This window comes from Cricetulus griseus, chromosome X, assembly GCF_003668045.3.
Source record: "Cricetulus griseus strain 17A/GY chromosome X, alternate assembly CriGri-PICRH-1.0, whole genome shotgun sequence".
NCBI classification, from domain to species: Eukaryota; Metazoa; Chordata; class Mammalia; order Rodentia; family Cricetidae; genus Cricetulus; species Cricetulus griseus.
The window spans coordinates 17,000,894-17,025,141 of NC_048604.1; the positions used below are offsets into that span (position 1 = coordinate 17,000,894).

A 24,248-nucleotide genomic window follows, 5' to 3' on the forward strand; every position below is an offset into this window, starting at 1 on the left:
GCAATCAGTGTTAATGCAGCCTCTCTGCTGTTAGTGTATTCATTTCTGCAGAAAGGCTGCCCTAAGCGGCCGTGCACTACTCAGGAAGATTCGGGACTAAAATTGCCTCTGCTTAAGTTCCTTATCTGATACTTACTGACTGCATGACCTGGGAAAAATCTCGCAACCCTCTCTGGACCGGCATTTCTTTATCTGTGAAGTTGGGACGGGACAAAAAAACAAACCAACTGTCTTATCAGAAGATTTCCAAAGTGCTTAGAGCACTTCTATTGCCTAACAGACACATAGTAATGCTAAAAATGTTAGCTATTCTTCAAAAACAACAATTAAGGTTTCTTACCTCTGAACCCTCCCAAATGTTTCCCCTCTGTATATGTGGGTTCCGTATATTTGGATTCAACAGGACTCAAATACATTTTTGAAAAAGAAAATCACACCCACATTAAACTGCATTTTGTGTCTCATTCCCTCAACAACAGTGTAATAACTACTTCTATAGCTTTCATATTGTGCTCGATATTGCTGGGAATCTCAAGATGATTTCAAGCATACAGGAGGTGGTATCGTGAGTGTCTCCACACACAGATTTATTGACAATGTCATCTGCAGCCTGCCCCATGCCCTCAAATCCTACCCTGGACATAGTTTTGTGAGCTGTCCCAGAGCTGTCTGTCACCCTTCTCCCTATCTTGTTTAGGCTGCTTCCCAGGTTCTGGAAAGGCCTTTGTCGCCCCAATATGGGTACAGCTGCAGGCCATAAAATCATTAGGCTGGCGACTGGAGCTGACCAGCATGACAGAGCAACCCACAGTTTGAGTCATCCTGTGGGAGCAGTGATGTGGGGGAGATGACACCATGCTGGTTCCCATGGTCTTTCTAAGTAAAAAACTATCTATATGCACTTGAGTTTGTTTCTTTCTCAGCCAAATCTATGCCAGAGTGATGAGTCCACGCTAGGCTCTGTAGGTGTTACTCTATGAGGACCGTTTGGCTCTGACAATGCTGAGAACAATGAGGAAAATAACCGAAGTAATGAATGAAAAGTGCTGTTGAGCTAGTTCCAGAGGGAGCAGGGTTCACCAAAGTGAACTGTGCAGCAGCCATTTTTGCTGAGTGGCAGGGAAGGGTCGAAGAGAAGAGGGGCAAGAGAACAGGGATCCTGAGGCAAGGAGGAGACAGGTTTGAGGACTGGTAGAATGGTAGCGACATGGTGGAAGCAACAGAGGAATAAGGATAAGATGGGGACAAATTAGGGAAGTGAGCAAGGCTAATTTATACGTGGCTTTGTAGACCACAGAGCAGTTGGTTTTCTGAAGTGCTGAAAAAGTGATGTGATCGGATTTATATTTTGAAAAGATCATCTTCCTCCCAAAAGTAAATAAACAAATTAAATAAAAATAAAACAATAGTAAAAATAAACAAAAAATAGAGCTGGTAAGATGACTCAGTCCTCTGACCCCTACATGAACAACATGGCACACACACACACACACACACACACACACACACACACACACACACACACACACACACACACACACACACACACGAAATGTGAAATAAACCTGAGAGATCTCTTTAAGTGCAGGAAGGAGACTTAATGGGATGAGGAGAAGGAGGTCAGCTAGGAGGCAGTTATGGCAGTCTCGGAGTTGGACTAAGTTGGAGACCAGCTGAGAGATGTCAGCCTGCTTGGAAGTGGCCAGGTTGTCATGAAGGGGAATAGATTCTCCACCACTGAAAGAAGCTGGCTTTTTCTGTAAAACAGAGTCCCACAAAGGATCCCACGAAAGAGAAATTCACTATGACTAATGCCTTTTTTGCCTTTTCGTTTCATTCTTCTCTTTGAGATGGGGTCTTGCTATATTGCTCAGGCTGGCTTCAAACTTTTGGGACCTAGTGATCCTCCTAGCTGAAATTAACAGTACTCACCATCATTCCTAGCTCCAACTAAAGGATTTTGTTTGTCTGTTTGATTGGTTTCTGGAGACAGGATCTCACACAGGCCAGCCTTGTCTGGAACTGTCTACGTAGCTGGGGATAACTTTGAACGTCTGGTCCCCCTGTTCCACCTTTCCAGTGCTGCAATTCATTACAAGAGTATGCTAGCTTTTCCCCCAGGCATCTTTATGAGAGTTTGCCTGAATATATGTCTGTGTGCCACATGCAAAGCTGGTACCCACAGAGACCAGAAGACAACATTGATTCCCTGAAACTGGAATTATAGATGGTTGTGAACCATGTGGGTGATGGAACTGAACCTAGGTCCTCTACAAGGACAAATGCTCTTAACCCCTGAGCAATAATTCTAACCCCCTACATTTTTAAGAGGGTTATTTATATTTGAATGTACTAGTTCTTGTGGTTCTTGTGCTGGGCATTACAAAAGAAGAGAGAGGGTATGAGGGCAGGTGGGCCAAGGTGGGAGCATCAGGACATAGGCTACTACAACAGTCCAGACAGGAAATCATGGCCACACCTGAGATGGCCTTCCCTCTGTGAAATGTGCTGTGTACAAAGCACTTAGCACAGGCACTGATAGTAGGAAACAGTAGTTAGCTGCCATTGCCACTATTACTCCTGAAGCCTGTGAGACTGCTTTTCAGAAGGCTCTTAAGAGGTTCTTGTGCCCTTAAAAATGCAAATGAAATCTTCTCATTTCTGACATTAAAACCCTCAAGGGCCTTCCCATTGTGGAATGCAGAAACTTCATACTTCTTGCCTCAGCCTTCAAGGTCATTCATGGCCCGGCTCTGGCCCTTTCTGGTCTTAGTTCCTACCACTCTTTTCTCAAGCAACTCCAATGGCTTGTCACCATCTCATTTTCTCCTGCTTTCTTCCCCCTAGATTTTCCCTGTGGTAGATTTATTCCATTTCAGTTCAACTATCACCTTTCCTAATCACCCTATCTAAGGAAGAGGGCCTGCCTCTTATGTCCAGCATACCAATTTTACTTACTTCATAGCACAGGTTGTCTTAGGGCTGGGTATAACTCAGTGGCAGAGAACGTGGCTAGCATGTGTGAGGCCCAGTCTAATATTTTTTGTTGTTTTGTTTTTTGAGACAAGGTGTGTGTGTGTGTGTGTGTGTGTGTGTGTGTGTGTGTAATCCTGGCTATCCTGGAACTCGCTCTGTAAACCAGGCTGACCTTAAACTGAACTGCCTCTACCTCCCAAGTGCTGGGATTAAAGGCACGAACCGCCATTGCCCAGCTCTCCCAGTCTAACTTTTAAGCCTGGTGTGGTATTAGGTATATACCTGTAATATCAGTCTGACCTAAAACAGACCTGGTGCAAAAATAAAGCAAAATAATATAAATGAAATAAAAAATGTCTTGTTTACTATTTCTCCAACTAGAATGAATCTTTGTGTTCTTTAACACTTGGGACCGAGAAGACTGTTTCTGGAATCTCAAGTTCAGGGAAGGACATCAACTGATTAACCTTACAAGCCCAATGGGGGTTCAGTTAATGTCTTTAAGTTTCTATATAGAGAATTAAAATAGGAACATATCAATATATAGACATCATTCTAAGCATCTGCAGTGGAAGACTACAAAAGTTTTTATATAACAAACCAACAGTTTCTTGGGCAGCAAGTGTTTAGGTATTCGTTCAAATACATTGACTCCTCACTTGGACCCAACCAAGATAACTAAAAGCAGTATAAAAGCCTGGCATCTGTGCCTTCATTTTCTGTCTCATATGCTTCAAATGAAAGGACAGATGTTAAGTCAGCCTCAACCTTTCCTCGAGTTACTTAGGAATCATGGGACAGACAGCTGAATCTTGTAGGACAGGTGGGAGTAATTATCCACGAGGGCATACCCCTGCAGCAGAGTGATACCTGTAGGAACCAAGATAACTCCAGCAAGAGAGGGAAGATGACAGGGATAAGGGCTTGGGCTCATCTTGCAAAACCAAAACTGAGACAACTATCAACCAGATGTCCTTATCAAGACTCCTTAATTATGGGTCTTACATTCTTTCCCCAGCTCCTCTGTTGCAACCTAAACTTCATGCTGGTACTCTGCAAGGATTATCTTGGACTCACTGGACCCCTTTGTCCTTTTCAACATTGCAACATCAAATAAATCTCCTTTTTTCTGGTTTTCACAAAGACTTGTCTTTTTAGTGTATAATGGGGATGGGTTGCTAGGGCCCAGGCTTCTGCAACCCCCAAAAAACTCGTTATAATTCCTAAAATGGATATATGCTTCCCTATCTCCCTAAACAACTCCAATGCAATTTTGTGTTCTTTACTCAGCATAATTTTACAGGACTGCAATGAAAAGTGAAGCCCCAGAGAATTGACAGGACAGTTATGACCACTTGCTCCACTAACTAGCCACAGGAAAGAAAGTTCAGCATCCTTTCAAATTTTACCTTTCCTATATTTTAAACTGTTACCCTGAAAATGACAGCTGCTCTTCTCAGTAAGTCCTCTTCCCTGCCTTACAAACTGACTATATTTGATCTGTAGAAAGTTGTTTTTAAAAACTGACATAATTAGGGGGGTGGTGATGTAGGTCATCACCTACATCTAACATGCACAAAGCCCTGGGTTTAACCCCTAGCACTACATAAACAGGGTGTAATTCCAGAACTGGAGGCAGAGACAAGAGGATCAAAAGTACAAGGTCATCCTCAGCTACAGAGTGCAGTTCAAAGCCAGATTGGCCACATGAGACCTCTGACTTAACAAAATTATTAGAATTACATACCCTCAGAATTAGGTTAAGTAAATGCAAAGAGGCATTCCTTTCCCAGCTGTTAGCTACAGTTCTGGTCGGGCTAGGCAATGAGTTACTACATCATACTAAAAACTGAAACTACTGCATGATGAATTGCATCAAGTTCAGGCAGGTCTGGGTTAAATTTGGTTGTCCTGCTTTAATAACTTCTTGAACCATTCATTTGTTTTCCAGCAACAACTAATGCTGCAGGAGCATTTGCTATGTGTCAGGTTACTGCCCCGTCTCACCTTCACTGTGGCTAATTAATCCTTCAGATTAGTCCATGAAGACAGCACCAGGCTGGCAAAATAGCTCAGCACATGGTACTTGCTGCCAAGCCTGATGGGAGTCCTGACAGCCACACTGGAAAGAAGATAACCTACTTCCAAAAGTTGTCCTCTGGCCTCCACATATCTTCTATGTCATGAGTGCACCCCATCCAAAAAATGTAGAGAAAAAATACAGCACTACCCCCACTACCAGTTTCTAAAGGTAAGTAATTTGATTCCAAATCACTATTAAGGACTAGACAATCTAGCAGCCCGGAGCAGGGCCGGAGCTCTTAGCTACCTACTCATTCAACAACCATGTGAACCCCTAACACTCTCTAGGCATTGATGCATACCAGTGAATGAAGACATGGCAGCTCAGCTGTAATCCACATTCTTGGGAAGCAGAAGTGTGGTGAGTTTGAAGCCAGTCTGGGTTAAGAGAGTCCGGCCTCCGAACAGACAAAGACAGATCAAATGTTTTTGCCTGCTGGGCATGATGTCACAAACCTTTAATCCCAGCATTCCTGAAGCAGACATAGATCTCTGAGTTCTGGGCCAGCCTGGTCTATAGATCAAGTTCCAGGACAGTCAGAGCTACATAATGCAGAGACCTTGTCTCAAACAAAGCAGTTTGTGTCCTATGAAACTTACATTCTAGCAGGGGGTTGGACCAACAATAAAATATGAACACAAATGTAAATCATGTGTCATGTTACTCATTTACATCACTTCAAACTGCTAATAGCCAAGTAGGGATGTGTTATTTTACTTACAAAAAGGGTCATGTCGCTTAAAGAGAGTAAGAAGGCTCAGCAGTGGGAGGTGGGTAAGTGTTAATTAGACAGAGTAGCCAGGAGGACCTCAATGGATAACCCTTAGAAGGAGAAAAGGGCTCAGGAGTTTTCTTGACACTGCATCACATCTGGCAACATCAGGCTAGGAAGCAGTAGTGAGAAAACAGAAGTGAAATGTTTTGTAAACTAGGAAGTTCTAGGTCTGTGGCTTTTGTTATTTAATTACATTTCTTTTGCCAGCTTAGTACATGTGTGTATGCCCACACTTGTGAAGGTGGGAAGACATCCTGCACGAGTCCTCTCCTTTCATTATGCAGGTGGTCCGCCTCACCAGCTTGACTGCAGCCAAGTTCTTACTTGGTATTACTTCAAGCTCCCTGCTTCATAGCTCACTACAGCAGAAAGACAAATAGAAATTTTGATTCAAAATATTTCTCTTGCTCCCAAAAAATATTAAAGCTTTACACAAAGAAGGTAACGGGACATGTCTGAAAACTTGTAGGTCAAATTGCAGTCTGAACAAGCCCTCAGAAATCTAAGGGCCGTGTTTTATTTAACAGAAGAAAATGTAGTAAATAGTACTGTCTCAAGTAGACAGGAGCCTTCCTAGTTCTGCCAAACCATTCTACCAGATAACCATTACTTGCGATATTTGGTGAGGGTTACCAAGTTAATTTATAGGGAAATGATTGGCATGCAGAGTTCTATAAGAGACAGTCCTTAAGTTTAAGAAATTTTACATTAAAAAACTCAAAAAAGTGGTAAATTTTTAGAATTTATTTGCATTTAAAGGAACTGTTGACAATGACTCACTGAAAGAATCCAAGTGGGAAAATATAGGCAACACTGATAAAACATATGTTTATTCCACTGAGCAAAACTTCTTAGATGGTTACTGACATGAAACTGAGTGCTTCACACTGTTCTAAACACATGGTGGTATAATTAACAATATTCAATCACAGCTTTCTTTCCCGAATATATAAAAATTAAAATACCAATTAAAAAACTAATATATCTCCTCTTTAAATGTTTCTTACAGATACAATCTCAGCATTTTTAATAGTGGTAATTTAAGAGATTTACTTTGCTCACAAGGTAAGCGACAATCTATCGAAGGCTCATAGTGCAAATAAAAAGTTTAAGAATGCAGCAACTGACATTTCTAAAAATAAAAAACCATAAAATTCTTAGAAGGTTCATGCAAAAAGCTGTACTAAGCAGATGGCTGCAGAACTAGAATGCTTGGTAATTTTACTGGGAACATGAATGGGACTCCTCGTGTTTGCAGATTCAACTTGAACTCTCATCTTAGGCTTTGTATTTGGCTTTCCCAGTTTCACTAATGACACAAATATGCTGCAAAAGAAAAGAAACTCACATTAGAAAAATATATTCTGGAGAGGTAAGAGCAACATTAGAGAATTGTCTGGGTTCCTACCAAACAAGGTACTTTGGACCAGTAACTTGAAGAGAACACATTTTGAAAACAAAGCAGAAATATGTTCCATTAGTGTACTTTTTTCTTTCTCTTATTATGTAACTTTGAAAAACATATAAAGCCGGGCATTGAAGGCATATCAAAATAGGGATCAGTGTGGCTAGGTGATGATGGCAAAAGCCTTTAATCCCAATAGAGAGAGAGATGGATTCTCTGTGAGTTCGAGGCCAACCTGGTCTACAGAGTGAGTTTCAGGACAGCCAATACTACAAGATAAATCCTGTCTCAAAGAAAATAGGGTAAGTGATTAAAAAAATGAAATAAAAACTGTACTTTGGGCCTTTAATCCCAGCACTTGAGAGGCAGAGGCAGGCAGATCTCTGTGGTCTGGTCTACAAATTGAGTTCCAGGACAACCAGAGTGGTTAAACAGAGAAACTCTATCTTGAAAACCAATCAAACAAACAAAACTGCTTTAGATAATGCTGTCCACGTAGTCTTCTTAATTTCTCCTGGACCATGTTCATAAACTCACCTGAGGGATTCTTGCCTCCAGAGTGGGAGGCAGGTATCTGAAGTAGGGTCAATCATAAGATTTAAATGGAATTATTTATTTCTTATTTATGACTATATTTATCATGTGAAATAACAATGAGGCAGTTATTGTAAATTAAGGCTGTTCAACTATTTCAGCCAGCAAGAAGTGTCACCCTAGCCTGGCCAAGTTCCAGTTCTAAGGACGTCTGTACTTGACTACAGCTTTATGTGACTAATGGGAACCATCAGTCTGGTCAAATGACGAGGTGCTAGAAGGAGAAAACAATTCTTTCCTTTCCTAAATTTTTATGTGGGTTTTTTGAAAAATGAGAGCGAGAAAAAAAGAAACATTACTTACATTCAAATCCCTGAAGTACTCATTATAGTCAAGGGCATATCCAACAACAAACTTGTCTGGAATTTCAAATCCAACAACTGTAAAGAATCACAGTTTATTATTTAGACAGAGAAAACAGTACTTTCAAATCTAATATTTGCAAATGTGCCTTCTTTACAAACGTTCTCTAAAATAACTCTAAGCAATTTTAGTCACCTTTCAGCTATGATAGATAAAATGATCACCCAAAGGGCATCTACTTACAGTCTGGCCTATATCCAACACTTCGAGAGGTCCTTTTCACCAGCAAGCTGTTAATTACAAAATATTACATGTGACATATGGAAAGACAATAGAACATTATAAAAGAAAACATCAGTGTTCTTAAATAGTATCATCTGCATTTAGAATAAGGTCAGTTTTGCATACCCATAGGAAGACAAATGGAGACCCACATCAGAGTTTACAACAAGACAAGGCCCCTGACTGATCTCCACCTGGAACCTGATAAGATGCTTCTTCTGAGAGTGGAATCCTAACTACCCATATGTCCTTTGAAGTGTAGCTACTGAGAATAATGAATGGGCCAAGGTACCAACACACAAAGATTCAAAAATAAGGGATCTAGATTCAGAATCCTTGAAATACAACCCCTCAACTTATAAAGGAGGTGGGTAAAAAATGCTCTTTCATCAAGACTCTTAATAACTGCCTCACAAATGGGAACTTTAGGCTACAAAACAAGTGTGTTAAAAGTTGGTGGCGCATGCCTTTAATCCCAGCACTCGGGAGGCAGAGGCAGGCGGATCTCTGAGTTCGAGGCCAGCCTGGTCTCCAGAGGGAGTGCCAGGATAGGCTCCAACGCTACAGAGAAACCCTGTCTCAAAAAAAAGAACCATTTTTTAAAATAATTCTTATTTATTTACTTACTTACTTATTTATTTACTTATTTATTTATTTTGTATACAGTCTTCTGCCTGCATGCCAGCAGAGGGCACTAGATCTCATTCAACGTGGTTGTGAGCCACTATGTGGTTGCTGGGAATTGAACTCAGGACCTCTGGAAGAACAGTCAGTGCTCTTAACCGCAGAGCCATCTCTCCAGCCCCAAAAGAACCATTTTTTAAATTATTTTTTGCTGTGGAGATTGAACCCACAGACTTGATCATGTTAAGAATGGATTTTACCAGCTGGGCACTGGTGGCACACACCTTTAATCCCAGCACTTGGGAGGCAGAGGCAGGCGGATCTCTGTGAGTTCGAGACCAGCCTGGTCTACAAAAGCTAGTTGCAGGACAGCCACAAAAGCCACAGAGAAACCCCATCTTGAACTCATCCCCCTCTCCCCCCAGCAAAAAAAGGATGTATATTATCACTGAGCTACCTACTCCATTTTTTAGTTAATTATATTTTCCTTTTTTAATTTTAGAAGCACTCTTATTTACATATCAGTCCCCCATTCCCTCACCCTCCCATCCTCCTATGCTCTCTGCCGACCTCCCCCAACCCACCCCCATCCATGGATAGTGAAGCCCTCCACGGGGGACCATCAATGTCCCTCACATCATTTGGAGTTAATTATATTTTCAACTGTTTGACTCTTGCTAAAAACATAATAGCTTTGAGCAGTTTCATTTTTTAAAATTACTTTGCTGTTATTGAGTACTTATAGAAATCATGAATTTGCAACTGTAATTTGATTACAGAATTAATTACATACAGCTCTAAAGCTAATTATCTGAATGCTTGTCATGTATGCATACAACCCTGAGTTGAATCCCTAATACCACCAAAATAGTTAATGGCTTTCAATGTTTCTTATTTTCACAGGAAGTTGCAAATGAAAAAAATCATACAAAAGGGAGGTCTCCAGTGTCCTTTTTCAGCATATTATCAAACCAGGACATGGGCATTGATGAACTAAGTGACCATGTACAGATTTCACCAATTTTATATAAACTCATCTCTTTTTGTGCGGTTCAGGCAATTTTAGTCACATGTGGAATTATCTAATCACTACCATAATCAAGATACTTTGAAACATGCAAGGCTCCCTTCTGCATTCCCTTAACCCCTGGCAACCCCTAATCTGTTCTCATCTGTATGACTTTGCCATTTCAAAGTAGGTAATTTAAGTAGAATCATACAGTTTTATTACTTTTCTTTGAGGGGGGCTTATAATAGTCTTGGGGGAAAATGGGGCAGGTAAGCAGTTTAAACAGAGCAAAACACCTGCTTTATGTACTACTGAAAGTCATAATTGGTACAGTTCCACTTAGACTTCTCTGAACTGTTGTATATCAATCAATAGTTGTTCCTGTTTACTGATGAATATGATGGTATAGGTGTACTACAGTTTTGTTCAGTTTGTCGCTTTTAATTGTGGGCTATCACAAATGGTGTTGTGAATACTCTGGTACAGATTTGAGTAGGAAGCTACGAGACAGCTATGAAAACTCAGGCTGCTTGTCTTAGATTCAATGTGACCTCCTGCCTCCACTTTCCAAATGCTGACGTCACGGGTGAACCACCATACCTAGCTATCAACTTATATAAATTTTTATATCAATGTGCACTTTTACTTCTCAGGTATAAGTACCCAGTATAATTTGTAAGGCCTTCTGGTAGTTACATGTACAGTTTTCAAAAAAAATTGTTTTCTAGAGTGGCCATACTATCATATATTCATATCAAATAATAGCTTTTCAATTTTTATTTTGGGAAAAACACAAAACACACCTGTATAGGACAACTACATTATCAAAAAATTACCCATTCTCTTGAGCATATAGCACCTCCAGCAAGACAAAAACTCACTGAGGTACACTTGCACCATCTATCAGAAGAGTCCTTGAGGATGAACTGCTCAAATAGGCTTTATTAAAATGATATTCAAAGACTTTACAAGATACTTTGATCCTTTAAAATGGTTTATAAAAGGCAGCTAATTGGTCAGCAGAGATGGTTCAGTGGGTAAGGAAATTGCTGCCAAGTCTACCAAGCTGTATTCTACCCCCACCTACGACCAACAAGTTAGAGACCTAACTCCCCCAGGCTATCCTCTGACCTACACAAGTGCATGTGGCACATGCCCACATCCCTGCCACAATAAATAAGTGTAATTCAAAAAATGTCAAGAACCAGTTAATCATTCAGGGAAAAAAGAAAAACAGACCCGAACTTTCCTCTACACAAAAAACACAGATTAGTCAAAGATTTGAAAATAAAAATGAAATTGTAAAGTAAAAACAAAGCAAAATTCAACAGCAACAAAACAATGTTACTTCTAACAATAAAAAAAAAAACAACTTAAACTGGGCATTGGTGTAGCACACCTTTAATCCCAGCACTTAGGAGGCAGAGAGGCAGGCGGATCTCTGTGAGTTCGAGACCAGCCTGATAAAGCCACAGAGAAACACTGTCTCGAAAAACAAAAGCAAAAAACCCAAAAACCCCAACTTAAAATAACAGAAGCCTCAACTGAGCCAGGTACCCTGTATTCAAATCATCTCTCTACAGCTTATTAGCTCTGTCTGTGGGCAATTCCCTACGCTTCAACATTCTCATCTGTAAGATGGCGATAACAACTGTTGTAGGATCAAACTATGTAACTAAGGATAAAAACAGAAAGAACTATGAAAGCAAAGCCAAACATCTAGATACGGCCAGGAAGATATGTGACTGCTTCAGAAAAAAAGCAGGTATTGTAAAATGTCAATGATGACACAAAACAGGATGCCTTATCCACCACTCAACTTCAGGAGATCCACATGTTCAGAGCCCAACCCTATGGGTATCGCCGGTTTCTGTTTCACAAGGGGGCTCCTAGATCCATCCTTGCATGCTACTCAGGACAACTCTGATATAAATAGCAAGTGGCAAAACCAATTGTTACTTGACTCTACATATGTGTGAGAGTTCTGTATCTAAACCTTGTGTATCAAGTTGGTCCTAAAGCACAGGTACCTGAGTTTGCCTCTTCAGTATTCACATAAAAATCTGGCCATGGCTGTATGTGTTTGTGACTCCAGTACTGTGAGGTTAGAGAGGGATTCAAAAGCTCACCCACCAAACTCCTGCATGGCTAAAACTTTAAACTTATACCTCAGTTAGAGACCCTGATTACACAATAGAGGAAGATATCCAATCCTGCTCTGGCCTTTGCATATGTGCCTGTGTGCATTCACCTGCATGTAAACACACACACACACACACACACACACACACACACACACACACACACACACACACACACACAAATAGTCTAAGAAACTATACTAAAACTATACATATTTCCTTAGATGATTCAGCATAATTATTTATATGACATTGCAATAGGTATTAAAGTATAAGGGAGAATATGCATAGGTTCTGTGAAAACACTCTTGACATTTAAAAAAATTAAATTACATTTACTTGTCTGTGGGTTGGGGGACATGTGTTGTGATACACACGTCACAGGGACATTTCTAGGAGTCCGTTCTCTCCTTCTACCATGTGGGTCCCAGGGTTTGAACTCAGGTCATCAGGGTTGGCAGCAGGTGACTTCACCCACTGAGTCCTCTTGCCAGCCCATCTGACTTTTTTTTTTTTTTACAAAGGACTTGAACATCTAGGGAGCTTAGTGTCTGAGGTGGTTCTGAATCCAAGTCCCTGTATATACTGTATTAGACAAGTAGTTGACTATATAATGAAGGGTTTTAATAACAAAGTATACTAAATTTTAAGATTACATCACCTTTTCAAGATAAAAAGAGAGCTGAAAGCATTTCTCCTTACAAAGAAGCAATTGCTTATTGCTCCCAATGAAAAAAAACATTCTACTTTAAAATGGCATACATACCTTGCAACCTTAACCATTTTGGGGTTGTACCGCTTGACCAGGGAAAGCAGAGTTTGCATTGTTTTACCAGTGTCAATTATGTCCTTTTAAAAAGAAAAGAGGTATTTAATGGTAAGTGGTAAGTAAAACCAGCATAATTTTAAAATCAGAGTCACTATCTAAACACAGAATATACAGAATCCCAGTGTTCTGGTATTCCACAGTACGATGTCATTATTTTTCAGCACATAAAAAAATTCTCACAATTCACACACAGAGATTCTAGAACTTGCAACCCATCTGGCTTTCAGCAAGTAGTGGGAATGTCAGTTCCCAGAACTAGGCTGCATAGGTATAGTGAGGTCAAAAACAATGAATTGAAATGGGTACATGTAAGCAATGTACATACATGTAAATCTTCTTGTTGCTTTTCCACACCGGGTCTAGCTAAATAGCTCAGGCTAGTGTCCTTAAACTCAAGAGCCTCCTATTTAGACTCCTGACAGCTAGGATGGCAGACATAAGCCACTATGCTTAATTCTGTAAAAGTATTTTAGATTTTTCTCCATAACTTCAAGATAGGGACTCTTTCATCTCAAACTCTAATACTGTGAGAAATGGTGCTTTGTATTATTTTTGAAGGCATTCAAATGGCTAAGTTTCACTATATAAAATGACTTTATCAGGGGTAAAAGACCTGCATAAGATCCACTGAGCCGCAGATCTCCAGTATTACCAAAACTGGTATCAGAAAACAAATAAAAAGTCGGGCGTTGGTAGTGCACACCTTTAATCCCAGCACTCGGGAAGCAGAGGCAGGTGGATCTCTGTGAGTTCGAGGCCAGCCTGGTATACAGAGTGAGTTCCAGGACAGGTTCCAAAATAATACAGAGAAATCCTGTCTCAAAAACAAAAACAAACAACAAGAAAGAAAAGAAAAGGAAAACAAATAAAAATCCGTAAGACAAAGCCAGGCGTTGGTGGTGCATGCCTTTAGTCCCAGCACTCGGGAGGCAGAGGCAGGCGGTTCTCTATGAGTTCGAGGCCAGCCTGGTCTCCAGAGAGAGTGCCAGGATAGGCTCCAAAAGCTACACAGAGAAACCCTTTCTCAAAAAACCAAAAGAAAAAAAAATACGTAAGACAATGTGGACATTAGAAATTCAGGGCTAGAGACTTGTGAAAAACCAAGATTCTAGGGTGTGGCAGGCAGAATACTGATGGCACAAAAATTACCGCCCCCTAGAGTACAGAGTGGAAGAAGTGAGCAGGCATGCTATGAGAGGCTGTGTAGGACATGAGGGATGATCTCTGTAAATGAGAGCAATCCCTGGCCAACAGCCAGAGAGAAAACTATGCCTCATTTGGATAATTACTGTAACTATACAGTGCTATCATCCTGAGTGAATGTTTATTTATTTGTGGGGTGTGTGGTTCAAAGCCAGCCTCGATTACATAGCTAATCAGCCAGGGCCACATGGTGAGACCCTATCTTAAAATAATTGAAAAAAGCCAGACACAAAGTACAATTAATTACTATGTAATTCCATTTGTGCTATGTCCTCAATAGGCAAATCTTAGAAAGTAGAGAAGGGGAAGGAAGAAATAAAAAATGAAGGCTAGCCGGGTGGTGGCAGTGTACACCTTTAAACCCAGCACTCGAGAGGCAGAGGCAGTCAAATCTCTGAATTTGAGACCAGCCTGGTCTACAAGAGCTAGTTCTAGGACAGCCTCCAAAGCCACAGAGAAACCCTGTCTCGAAAAACCAAAAAATAAACAAACAAATAAATAAATAAATAAATAAATAAAGGCTAAGGGGACTGATTTCTGCGTAGCGAGATGAAGATGTTTTTATAATATTACTGAAAAAAGTAAGGTGGTTGGAGAGATGGCTCAGAGGTTAAGAGCACTGGCTACTCTTCCTGAGATCCTGAGTTCATACCCAGTAACCACATGATGGCTCACAACCATCTATAATGAGATCTGGTGCCCTCTTGTGGCCGGCAGGGAGACATGTAGGCAGAACATTGTACATTATAAATAAATAAATCTCTTAAAAATAACAAACAATTAAGGGCAACCAAGATGGATTGGTGAATAAAGCCATTCTCCATATAAGCCCAGTGACCTAAATTCAATCCCCAAATTCCATGCAAAAGGTAGAAGGGGTTGCTTATGGACCCCAGACTGATAGCTGGGAAACCAGCATAGGATTGACATGTAAAAGAAACTTGTTTCTAATTTAAACTTTTTAAAAAAGGTAGAAGAAGCAATTTCACAAAGTTGTCTTCTGGCCTCCATGTGCATACTGTGGCATGTTTACACATGCAAACAAATACAAACTATTTTTTTTTCAAGATAGAGTTTCTCTGTGTGGGTTTTTCTGTCCTGGAACCCTGTCTGTAGTCACAGATATCTGCCTGCCTCTGCCTCTGTGTCTGCCTCCCTAGTGCTGGGATTAAAGGTGTGTACCACCATCACCTGGCAACAAACTTTTTTAATTAAAGAAAAAGAGCCACAAAGTCGTAGATAACTTCAAGGAAACAGTGTTTTCTGACACAGTACTGCAGTTGCACTTATGAGTTCATATCAGTTGAGAAAGCATTACAAAACCTGTTTAGGGCCAGGCCAGACAAAATTCCAGCATGGAGGGGGAAGAGGGCATCATGTCCTACCTCTAGTGAAGGATCAATTTCTTTTGGCTTTTTGGGACAGGGTTTCTCTGTGGCTTTGGAGGCTGTCCTGGAACTCGCTCTGTAGACCAGGCTGACCTCAAACTCACAGAAATCTACCTGCCCCTGCCTCCCGAGTGCTGGGTTTAAAGGCGTGTGCCACTACCACCACCTTTAATTGCAAATAGCAATTGGTAGGTGTTGCAAAGAGGAGTCAGTTTTCTTTAACAATGTGGCTCCTAGTGGGGTGACCACTCTCTAGTGAAGGCCACACATCCAGGAATAATGTACAGCACTAACTGTATTGTTGGATTTAAAGAAAAGAAGATACAATGTTGGGTAAATAGGGAAGTGGGAGCAGATTTGGGGGGAGTGGAGTGGAGGTGAACATAATCAAAATGCAATATACCAAATTCTCAAAGAACTAAAATGAGAAAAAGAAAAAATTAAAAAAATACTAATGGAACAATGGTGGTGCACACCTGTAATTCCATCATGTGAGAAGCTAAGGCAGAAGGGGTTCAAAGTCAGCATAAGCTACACAGTGGGTTCAAAGCCAGCTTGGAGGCCAGGTACGGTGATACCCAACTGTAATGGTAGCATTCTGAAGGCAGAGGAGGTCATCCTGGTCCACACTGTGAGACTCAGACCAAATGGGGCTACACACCTCGTCTCATAGAAGAAAAAAGCCATCTTGAGCTGCACAACAAGTTCCTTCTAGGGGGGCTGGAGAGATGGCTCAGAGGTTAAGAGCACTGGCTACTCTTCTAGAGTTCCCGAATTCAGTTCCCAGCAACCACATGATGGCTCACAACCATCTGCAATGGGATCTGATTCCCTCTTCTGAGGTGCAAGTCAACATGCAGACAGAACACTGTATACATAATAAAAATAAAATAAATCTTTAAAAAAAAACAAAAACCAAGATAATGCTGAAGGAAGGGTGAGAGGAAAGGAGGCAAGAGAGAGAAAGAGGAGAGGGAGGAGAGCAGAGATGGAATGAGAAAGAGAAGGGCAGAAGGGAGGTAGATGATGGTACATGCCTGTAATGCCAGCACTTGACTTGGGAGGTAGAGGCAGGTGGATGGAGTTGAATATATCCTGCACTATTTAGCTTAGCTACCTTTTTCTCAAACAAACAACAAAACAAAGAACTGAGGGTGAAGCCTAGTGGTAGAACATTTATTTAGCATCTTCTGGGTTTGATTCCTAGAGCCCCACTTAAAAAATAAAATTTCTTTTGTTAAAAAAAAAAACAAAATAAGGACTGCAGAGGATGCTCAATGGGAACCAGGAGCACTGGAGTTTGGATCTCAGTACTCACATAAAAACTAGGCATCTGATGGGCAGTGGTGGGCACATGCCTTTACTCCCAGCACATGCAAGTGGATCTCTGTGAGTTTGAGACCAGCCTTGAGACCAGGTCTACAAGAGCTAGTTTCAAAGCCAGAGAGAAACCCTGTCTCGAAAAATCAAAAAAACAAACAAAAAACTAGGCATCTTGTTCCCACCTGCAGCCCATGTCTGAGAAGGCAAGAAGCAGGAAGACTGCTGGGGTTTGCTGGCTTCTAATAAAATGAGCCCCTGGTTCAGAGAGAGGACCCTGTCTCAAATGAATAGACAGCACAATAAAGGACACACATCCTCTTCTGGCCTCTGTAGTTATGCAAAGGCATACATACTTGCATACACATGCATATACACTCAGACATACAAAACACATGCACAAAAATATTACAAAAAAGCATAAAGGAAACAAAGAGATTATAAAATCGAGTAAGCAACTAGGGGCAGAAAAATGATAGAAAAACGATGTTCTGGAAAATGTGGAAAGTATAGAGAAAATGAAAAATAATGGAGAATGAGGTTCTTGAAGCCACACTAAAAATATATTAAAATGTTTACTGAAGAATTGAGCAGCGTCAAGGTAGGAGGATGATCACTGACAGGTGTATAGAGTTCAGTAAGGCAGACAGATATGAAATAGGGAGATCATAGACTATTAAAGAGGTATATGTATATGCTGTTAGACAGTGGCAAGTGAAAAAATACTGAAAGGGATAGGAAGTTGACATGGAAATACAAGATTTTTATGTAGCACAGTCAAAGAAGGCCTTAATGAGAAAGTTTCTAAGTAAATCATTGGTTCTTAAAGCTTAGCTCAAAGTTTGCTTAAGAAAAGCTCACTGGTTTTCATCATAAAGATTGTGAGTCAGTAGTTGCTTGGATGATGCTTTTGGTTTTTAGGGATCACATTGAAAAGCAACAGGCTACAGACAGTGATAGTTTGAATCTTTACTCTACTCACTCTCTGGTGACCTTGGGAATCTGTTTACCCTTCTTGTGCTTGTTTCTACATCATTTACAGTAGTAGCTGGCAAAGTAAGCACTGGATAAACTTTACTGGTATTACATACAAAGTACTCAAAGACATAATAGCAAATGGAAAATAACACATGAACTATAAATAGTTTTTCTAAGAATATTTGATACTCATATTAAGATGAAATAAGAACCTTATGATGTTCCATAAAATAAAACTTAGCACAGTAAATCACATACACACACATACCCCTCTATATAGTTATAGCTACTTTTAAAAGAAAAAACCAGCTGGGCATTGGTGGCATAGGCCTTTAATCCCAGCACTTGGGAGGCAGAGGCAGGCAGATCTCTGTTCTTGTAGACCAGCCTGGTCTACAAGAGCTAGTTCCAGGACAGTCTCCAAAGCCACAAAGAAACCCTGCCTCGAGCCCCCCATCCCCCCAAGAAAGAAAAGAAACCAATCAAAACAATAAGAGAAAGTGTAACTTTTTTCATGAGCTGGAAAATACATCACTTATCCTTTTCTGTTTGTGTTTTTTTTATTTTGTTTTATTTTAAAAACAAGAACTCTCTAGTTTCCGAACTCTATTATGTAACCCAGGCTAACCTAAATGGAATTCAAGAGCTTCCTGAGTGTTTGGGATTCCAGGCATGCCTTACTGTACATGGCTTCTCTTAGTCTTTAGAAAACACCCCCCCCCCAATTAAAACAGAAAGAATTTTTCCCTGGCTTACCTATAGTATACACTAAGCTAGAAAATTTAACAGTATTTTAGAAATAAATGCAGCACTTACCTCAACAATCAAGACATTCTAGAAGAAAAAAGAGAAATGAAAATCAGAAAATGAAGTGAGATATATTTCCAATTATCAGTAAAATCATATAACTCTGGGAAATTCTTGCTTGTATTTGATTATACTGTATCCTGCTTGAAACAAGTATACTATTAGAAAGAATATTTGACCCATATGTTCATTTTTTATAAGCTTTTAATCCTGAATGCAAGATCTTAAGCAACATGTGAAATTTCTCTGGATCTGTGTCCCATATGTAAACTGAGAAACCTGAACCAGCTGGCCTTTCATGTATCTTGACTCTAATATTCTAAGTGTAATCTGTACAAATGCCTCCAAAAATCATGTATTTAACATAACAGAGATGCAATTAAAATTTTATTTTCCCATCAACTAAAGCTAGTGTAATGGTTGTACACATATCTGGGGGACTACACTAAGGAAAAATACTAATCCTTCCTTTTACGACAAACCCTTAAACCCATTCCAATCTATTCTCTTTTTATTCTGTAGCCCAGGCTGGCCTAGAACTCATTATATAGCCAAAGCTGGCCTCAAACTAGCAGCAATATTCCTGTCTCAATCTACCAAATGCTAAGATTATAGTTCTGATTTACCATGCCGGAATCCTCACTCAACCTTCCTGTGTTTATGCTAGTTAAAGAAACAAAGCAGCGTTTCACATGTTCACAATACTCACTGCACAGAAGATTTATTCTATACTGTTTATATAGTTCTCAAAGCACTCTGCCAAACAACCAGAACATCAGAGTTATAACACCCTCTATATTATTCTAAGTTAGTAGTTATCAAGGTAGAGTACATATAGCATCCACTGGGTTTCATGAAATTCAACTTTTTCATCTTGTGGTGGTTTGAATGAGAATGTCCCTCCCCCAGAGGCTCTTACATTTGAATGTTTGGTCCCTAGCTGGTGGAACTGCTTTGGGAAGGATTAGTCAATGTGGCCTTGTTGGAGGAGGTTTGTCACTGGGAGTAGGCCCTGAGGTCTCAGAAGTCCACATCAGCCCCAGTCTCTAGTACTTTCTGCACCCAATTTGCAGATAAAACATATGTTCTCGGCCACTGCTCCAATGCCATGCTGCCAGTCTGCCTCCTGGTTCCCCTCCAGGATGGTCCTAGACTCACCCTCTGAAACTGTAAACAAGCTCTGAATTAAATGCTTTCTTTTTTATAAGTTGTCTGGGTCACGGTGTGTCTTCAAAGCAATAGAAAAATAACTGAAGACATATTTCCTCTAGTTTAACCTACAGTTTTAAGTACTTTACAACATAAATTACTAGCAAAATTCATACGTAACTTACAAATGCATATGCTATGGGTAAATCCTTAAAAAACTGTTTAGTGACTGGGCATGAAAATCAAAGATTGGAGAATCACAGCTTATGCATTAAAAGTAAACTGTAACCAAGAAAAACTAATAAGCCCATGTCTCAAAGCACTTTATTATATAGAAGGCAGCATCTGACAGTCCTGCATGGGTCTAAGAATAGAATATTCAAGCAAGGTTAGCCCAGAACTTCTGGAAAGCAACTCACAACTGCAGCCCATTCTATGGACAAGAAAAAGGTCACTTTAAAGCTCAGGATCACATAGAACATAAAACAAATATAAAAAATTGGGGTAATCTAAAGGTACAGGTTACAGAGCAAATGAATAACATAACTGTGATATTATTATGAGGTCTATATAAATTCTAAGTAAACTGAAAATACATTCATATACTGGGAAAAAAAGCAATGGAGCTATTGAAATAAATCTTAACACAGTGTAAGAAACATTGGACTAAGGCATTTATTTATTCCAATTGTGGTTCTGTCACCTGATAATGACTAAATTTCAATACCTTTCTCTATAGAAAGAGGATGATGATTCCCTTACAGGGCAAGAATGAAGATTGCATGACACTACTATGCAAATCTTTGGCCAAACTGAATATATAGTTAACTCATGAGTCAGTAATTGTTTCCCTACCTACTTTGCAGTTTTCTCACCATTTTCTCACCACTACCTTGAACATTTCAAGGATAGCAAACAGTCCCATCAAAAAGCACTTTCACAGCGGCAGTGACTGCTGCTGTAGCATTACAGAATTATAGACTAGGAAACAACATGGGCTTCTAGGACACAGGCAGAACTACTGAATTCTAATGACCTTGCTTGAGTCATAAGTATATCTTTTAATTCTTTACATTTACTTTATGTTTCATTTGGGAGGTTGTAACACAGCTTGAATATGGAGGTCAGAGGTATTGAACTCAGGTCATCAGGCTTAGTGGCAAGTGTCTTCCTGCATCAAGACATCTTGCTGGACCACAACTATGTATTTTAGCATAAGACAGCTTATATAAATCAACAAAGTCCAGAAAGATTAAAATTTGTCCAATGAATACAAAACTGTATTAGGCTATTGCTCCATTACCAAAACTAAGAATTGCTACCACTGAGAGTTTTATTTCAAGTTGCTACATGTCTATTTAATAATGATAACAATAAGGCTCAGGAGTCAAATGACTAAGTAATCAACAAAGACAAGTACAAGAGGAATAATTTGAATAAAAGTAGATTTTAGATACAAAGCCTACATTCTCAAGTATTAATGGGAAAATATTTGTGTATGTCTGTATGTGTACACACATAAGATAAATTTCCACAAAAGAAAAATGTTTCAATAAACCCATAATCTCACCACTAAGATTTAACTCCGCTTAATTTTTATTCCTTGATTTTATCCACAATAAACAGAATCTACTGCAACTGTCATAAAGTTACTTTAGAAGCAGAGATCTGTTTAAGATCGCAGAGCTGTGTAGTGGGACAGAAATATTAGGTGAAAAAGACAAGATCAAACTAAATCACAGAAGGCACTGAGGGCAAAGCCCCTTCTAGCACTAAAAACTGATTATACAAGTGCAGGTTTTGAATGGCTTCTAAAAATGGACAGGGCACAATGAAAGGGAAGGAGGTCTGGCAGTTGTATACCAAATGGACAGGAGAGAGAATGAACCAACAGATTACAAGTTGTGTGAAGTTTCCAAACACCGCTGATGACAACATTAGTTTGCCATGACCGCATACAGGACTATACAATTTCACAAGTGTTTTATGTTAAAGTTCCCCTACAGATTTTCAACGAAGTAAACTGTGAGCACTAAAATGTAAAAACTAGACCAAGAAAGAACTCTATGTCAGGATTCAAGCTCTTCTACTTCCTGGCTGTGTGACTTTGAGATTGTGAGACAGTTGTCTCATAATCCCATGTATTTTTCCAAACTGTAACTATATTGCTTAATTTCCTGATCTGCAGAATGAGAATATAACTTCCCTTACCAGATTACTGTGAAATTTACCAAAGTAATACATTTATACAAGGCACAGTATCTGAAGTAAATAACTAGCAGCTTAGTATAACATATTCAGTCCAGTATAGTGGCTCATGCTTGCAATCCCAGCACTTGGGAGGCTGAGGCAGGAGGAGATGTTGGGATGATATGGGCTACAAAGTGAGATAGCTGAGGGAGTAAAGGTACTTGGTGCCAATTTTGATCATGTTAACATACTCCCAACTCTCAATTCTACATGCTGGAAAGAACTGGCTCCTGAACTCAACAAACTCATGCACGTCATACACATACATACATACATAGACACACACACACACACAGACACATACACAGACACACACACACACACACACAGACACACACACACACACACACACACACACACACACACACACACACACACACACACACACACACACACACACACACACACACACACACACCCCTTAAAAATGAAACTACGGGGCTGGAGAGATGGCTCAGAGGTTAAGAGCACCGACTGCTCTTCCAAGGGTCCTGATTCAATTCCCAGCAACCACATGGTGGCTCACAACCATCCGTTAAGAGATCTGGTGCCCTCTTCTGGTTTGCAGATATACATGGAAGCAGAATGTTGTATACATAATAAATAAATAAAATCTTTAAAAAAATAAAACTACATGTGAAACTCCCCCCCCCAACTTTTTTTTTGAGACAGGGTTTCTCTGTGTAGCCCTGGCTGTCCTAGAACTTACTCTGTAGACCAGGCTGCTTCTGCCTGGGCAGAGTGCTGGGATTAAAGGCATGTGCCACCACCTCCCGGCATAAAACTTTTTAAAAGACTGCCTTTCTCCCCATTTGTACTTTCTGAAGGATACCAAATTAGATTTTCAAAGAGGCATTACAGAACGCAGTAATTAACAATGTGGATTTTTAGTGTTACTATTAGATTCTGCTGTCATTTGGCTATATAGTCCAGAAGATATATAAAACTATATAAGGGTACTTTGCAAGTATTAAACAATAATTGCTTACTTAAAGTATCTCCAAGTGAGTGATTGAAAGCACAGTTACTAATTGATTCTTGGTATAAAAATGATTCTTTGCTTTCCCTTTAAGGTACTTACCTTTCCAGTTAAAGTTGAGAGATCATCCCCACCAATAACTTTTATGTCCCCTGTTGACTGATCATTCTAGTTAAAAAAAAAACATCATTTACATGCATATTCTTGAATACACACAAAAAATTATTAGATGTAAGAAGTTAGCTATCTAATGGCTACAACATTATGGTATTCTAAATCATGTATTATAAGTATTAGGTTTCTAGAAATTAATGACTAGGTAAATAGAGATTAGTAAAATTTAAAAATCATAACTGGCCATTGCTGGTTTTTAATGTTCTGAAGAGTCCTAAAAATAGAGTTCATCCATTTCTGAGTGAGCATAATATAGCTGCTCATCATCAATCAGGCAGTTCTCAACCACAAAGGACAATTTATTAGCATGGCAGGTGTCTGCTTCTGGCCCTGTAACATTCCTGTGAGTCACAAGTTGAAGGAGCTGGTATGTATCACATCCAACCCTGAGGATATGCCCCCTCAAAGTCCAGCCCATACCCAAGTCATCTTCAGAACTGAGAAACCAGGTCTGAGTACCAGTCTGTTAGAACACACTTCTTAGGTTTTCACTCTGCTCTCATAGAAATTAGCAGAAACCCTTATAGGGGTTTCAAAAGAGAGCACTTAACACTCACTGTAGTTGGTGGGAATAACTGTTATTTGGATGTGCTGAAATGAAGACAGAAAACTGAATTGAAGCAGATAAATAAAAAGCCTGGACTTTCTCTACTAGGAAAATGACAAGTACCATAAAGCTACAGTAATTCCCTTGTGTCAATCAGTACAGTGATTGACAAAAAGTTAAAGGAACAAAGTAAAATCCAGAAACAGACCCAAAAACATATGGCAATTTAGTATATGACAAAGATGGCATCTTGAGTCAGTAATTAAAAGATGAATTATTCAACAAATGGCATCTGGTCAATTACTTATCCATTTGAGAAAAAATATAAAGCATGGTCCCTACCTCACACCATGCACAAAAATAAATTCCAGATGGATTAAAATCTAAATACAAAAAATAAAACTATAAGTGAATTGGAAGTAAATGTAGTAA

The 24,248-nt window shown here is 39.7% G+C and overlaps 1 protein-coding gene across 1 annotated transcript in view; it reads right to left on the reverse strand.

Moving 5' to 3' along the window:
• Positions 1-6,563: 6,563 nt before the first annotated feature.
• Positions 6,564-24,248, reverse strand: part of Hprt1 (hypoxanthine phosphoribosyltransferase 1) — a 35,899-nt gene continuing 18,214 nt past the window's right edge. Inside the window, exons 4-9 of the mRNA XM_027432079.2 lie at positions 23,198-23,263; positions 18,727-18,744; positions 12,959-13,041; positions 8,380-8,426; positions 8,137-8,213; positions 6,564-7,160 (exon numbers count right to left, since the gene is read on the reverse strand). Coding sequence (XP_027287880.1) covers positions 7,113-7,160; positions 8,137-8,213; positions 8,380-8,426; positions 12,959-13,041; positions 18,727-18,744; positions 23,198-23,263 — 339 coding nt within the window. The 3' untranslated portion in view covers positions 6,564-7,112. The remainder of the gene's footprint in view (positions 7,161-8,136; positions 8,214-8,379; positions 8,427-12,958; positions 13,042-18,726; positions 18,745-23,197; positions 23,264-24,248) is intronic.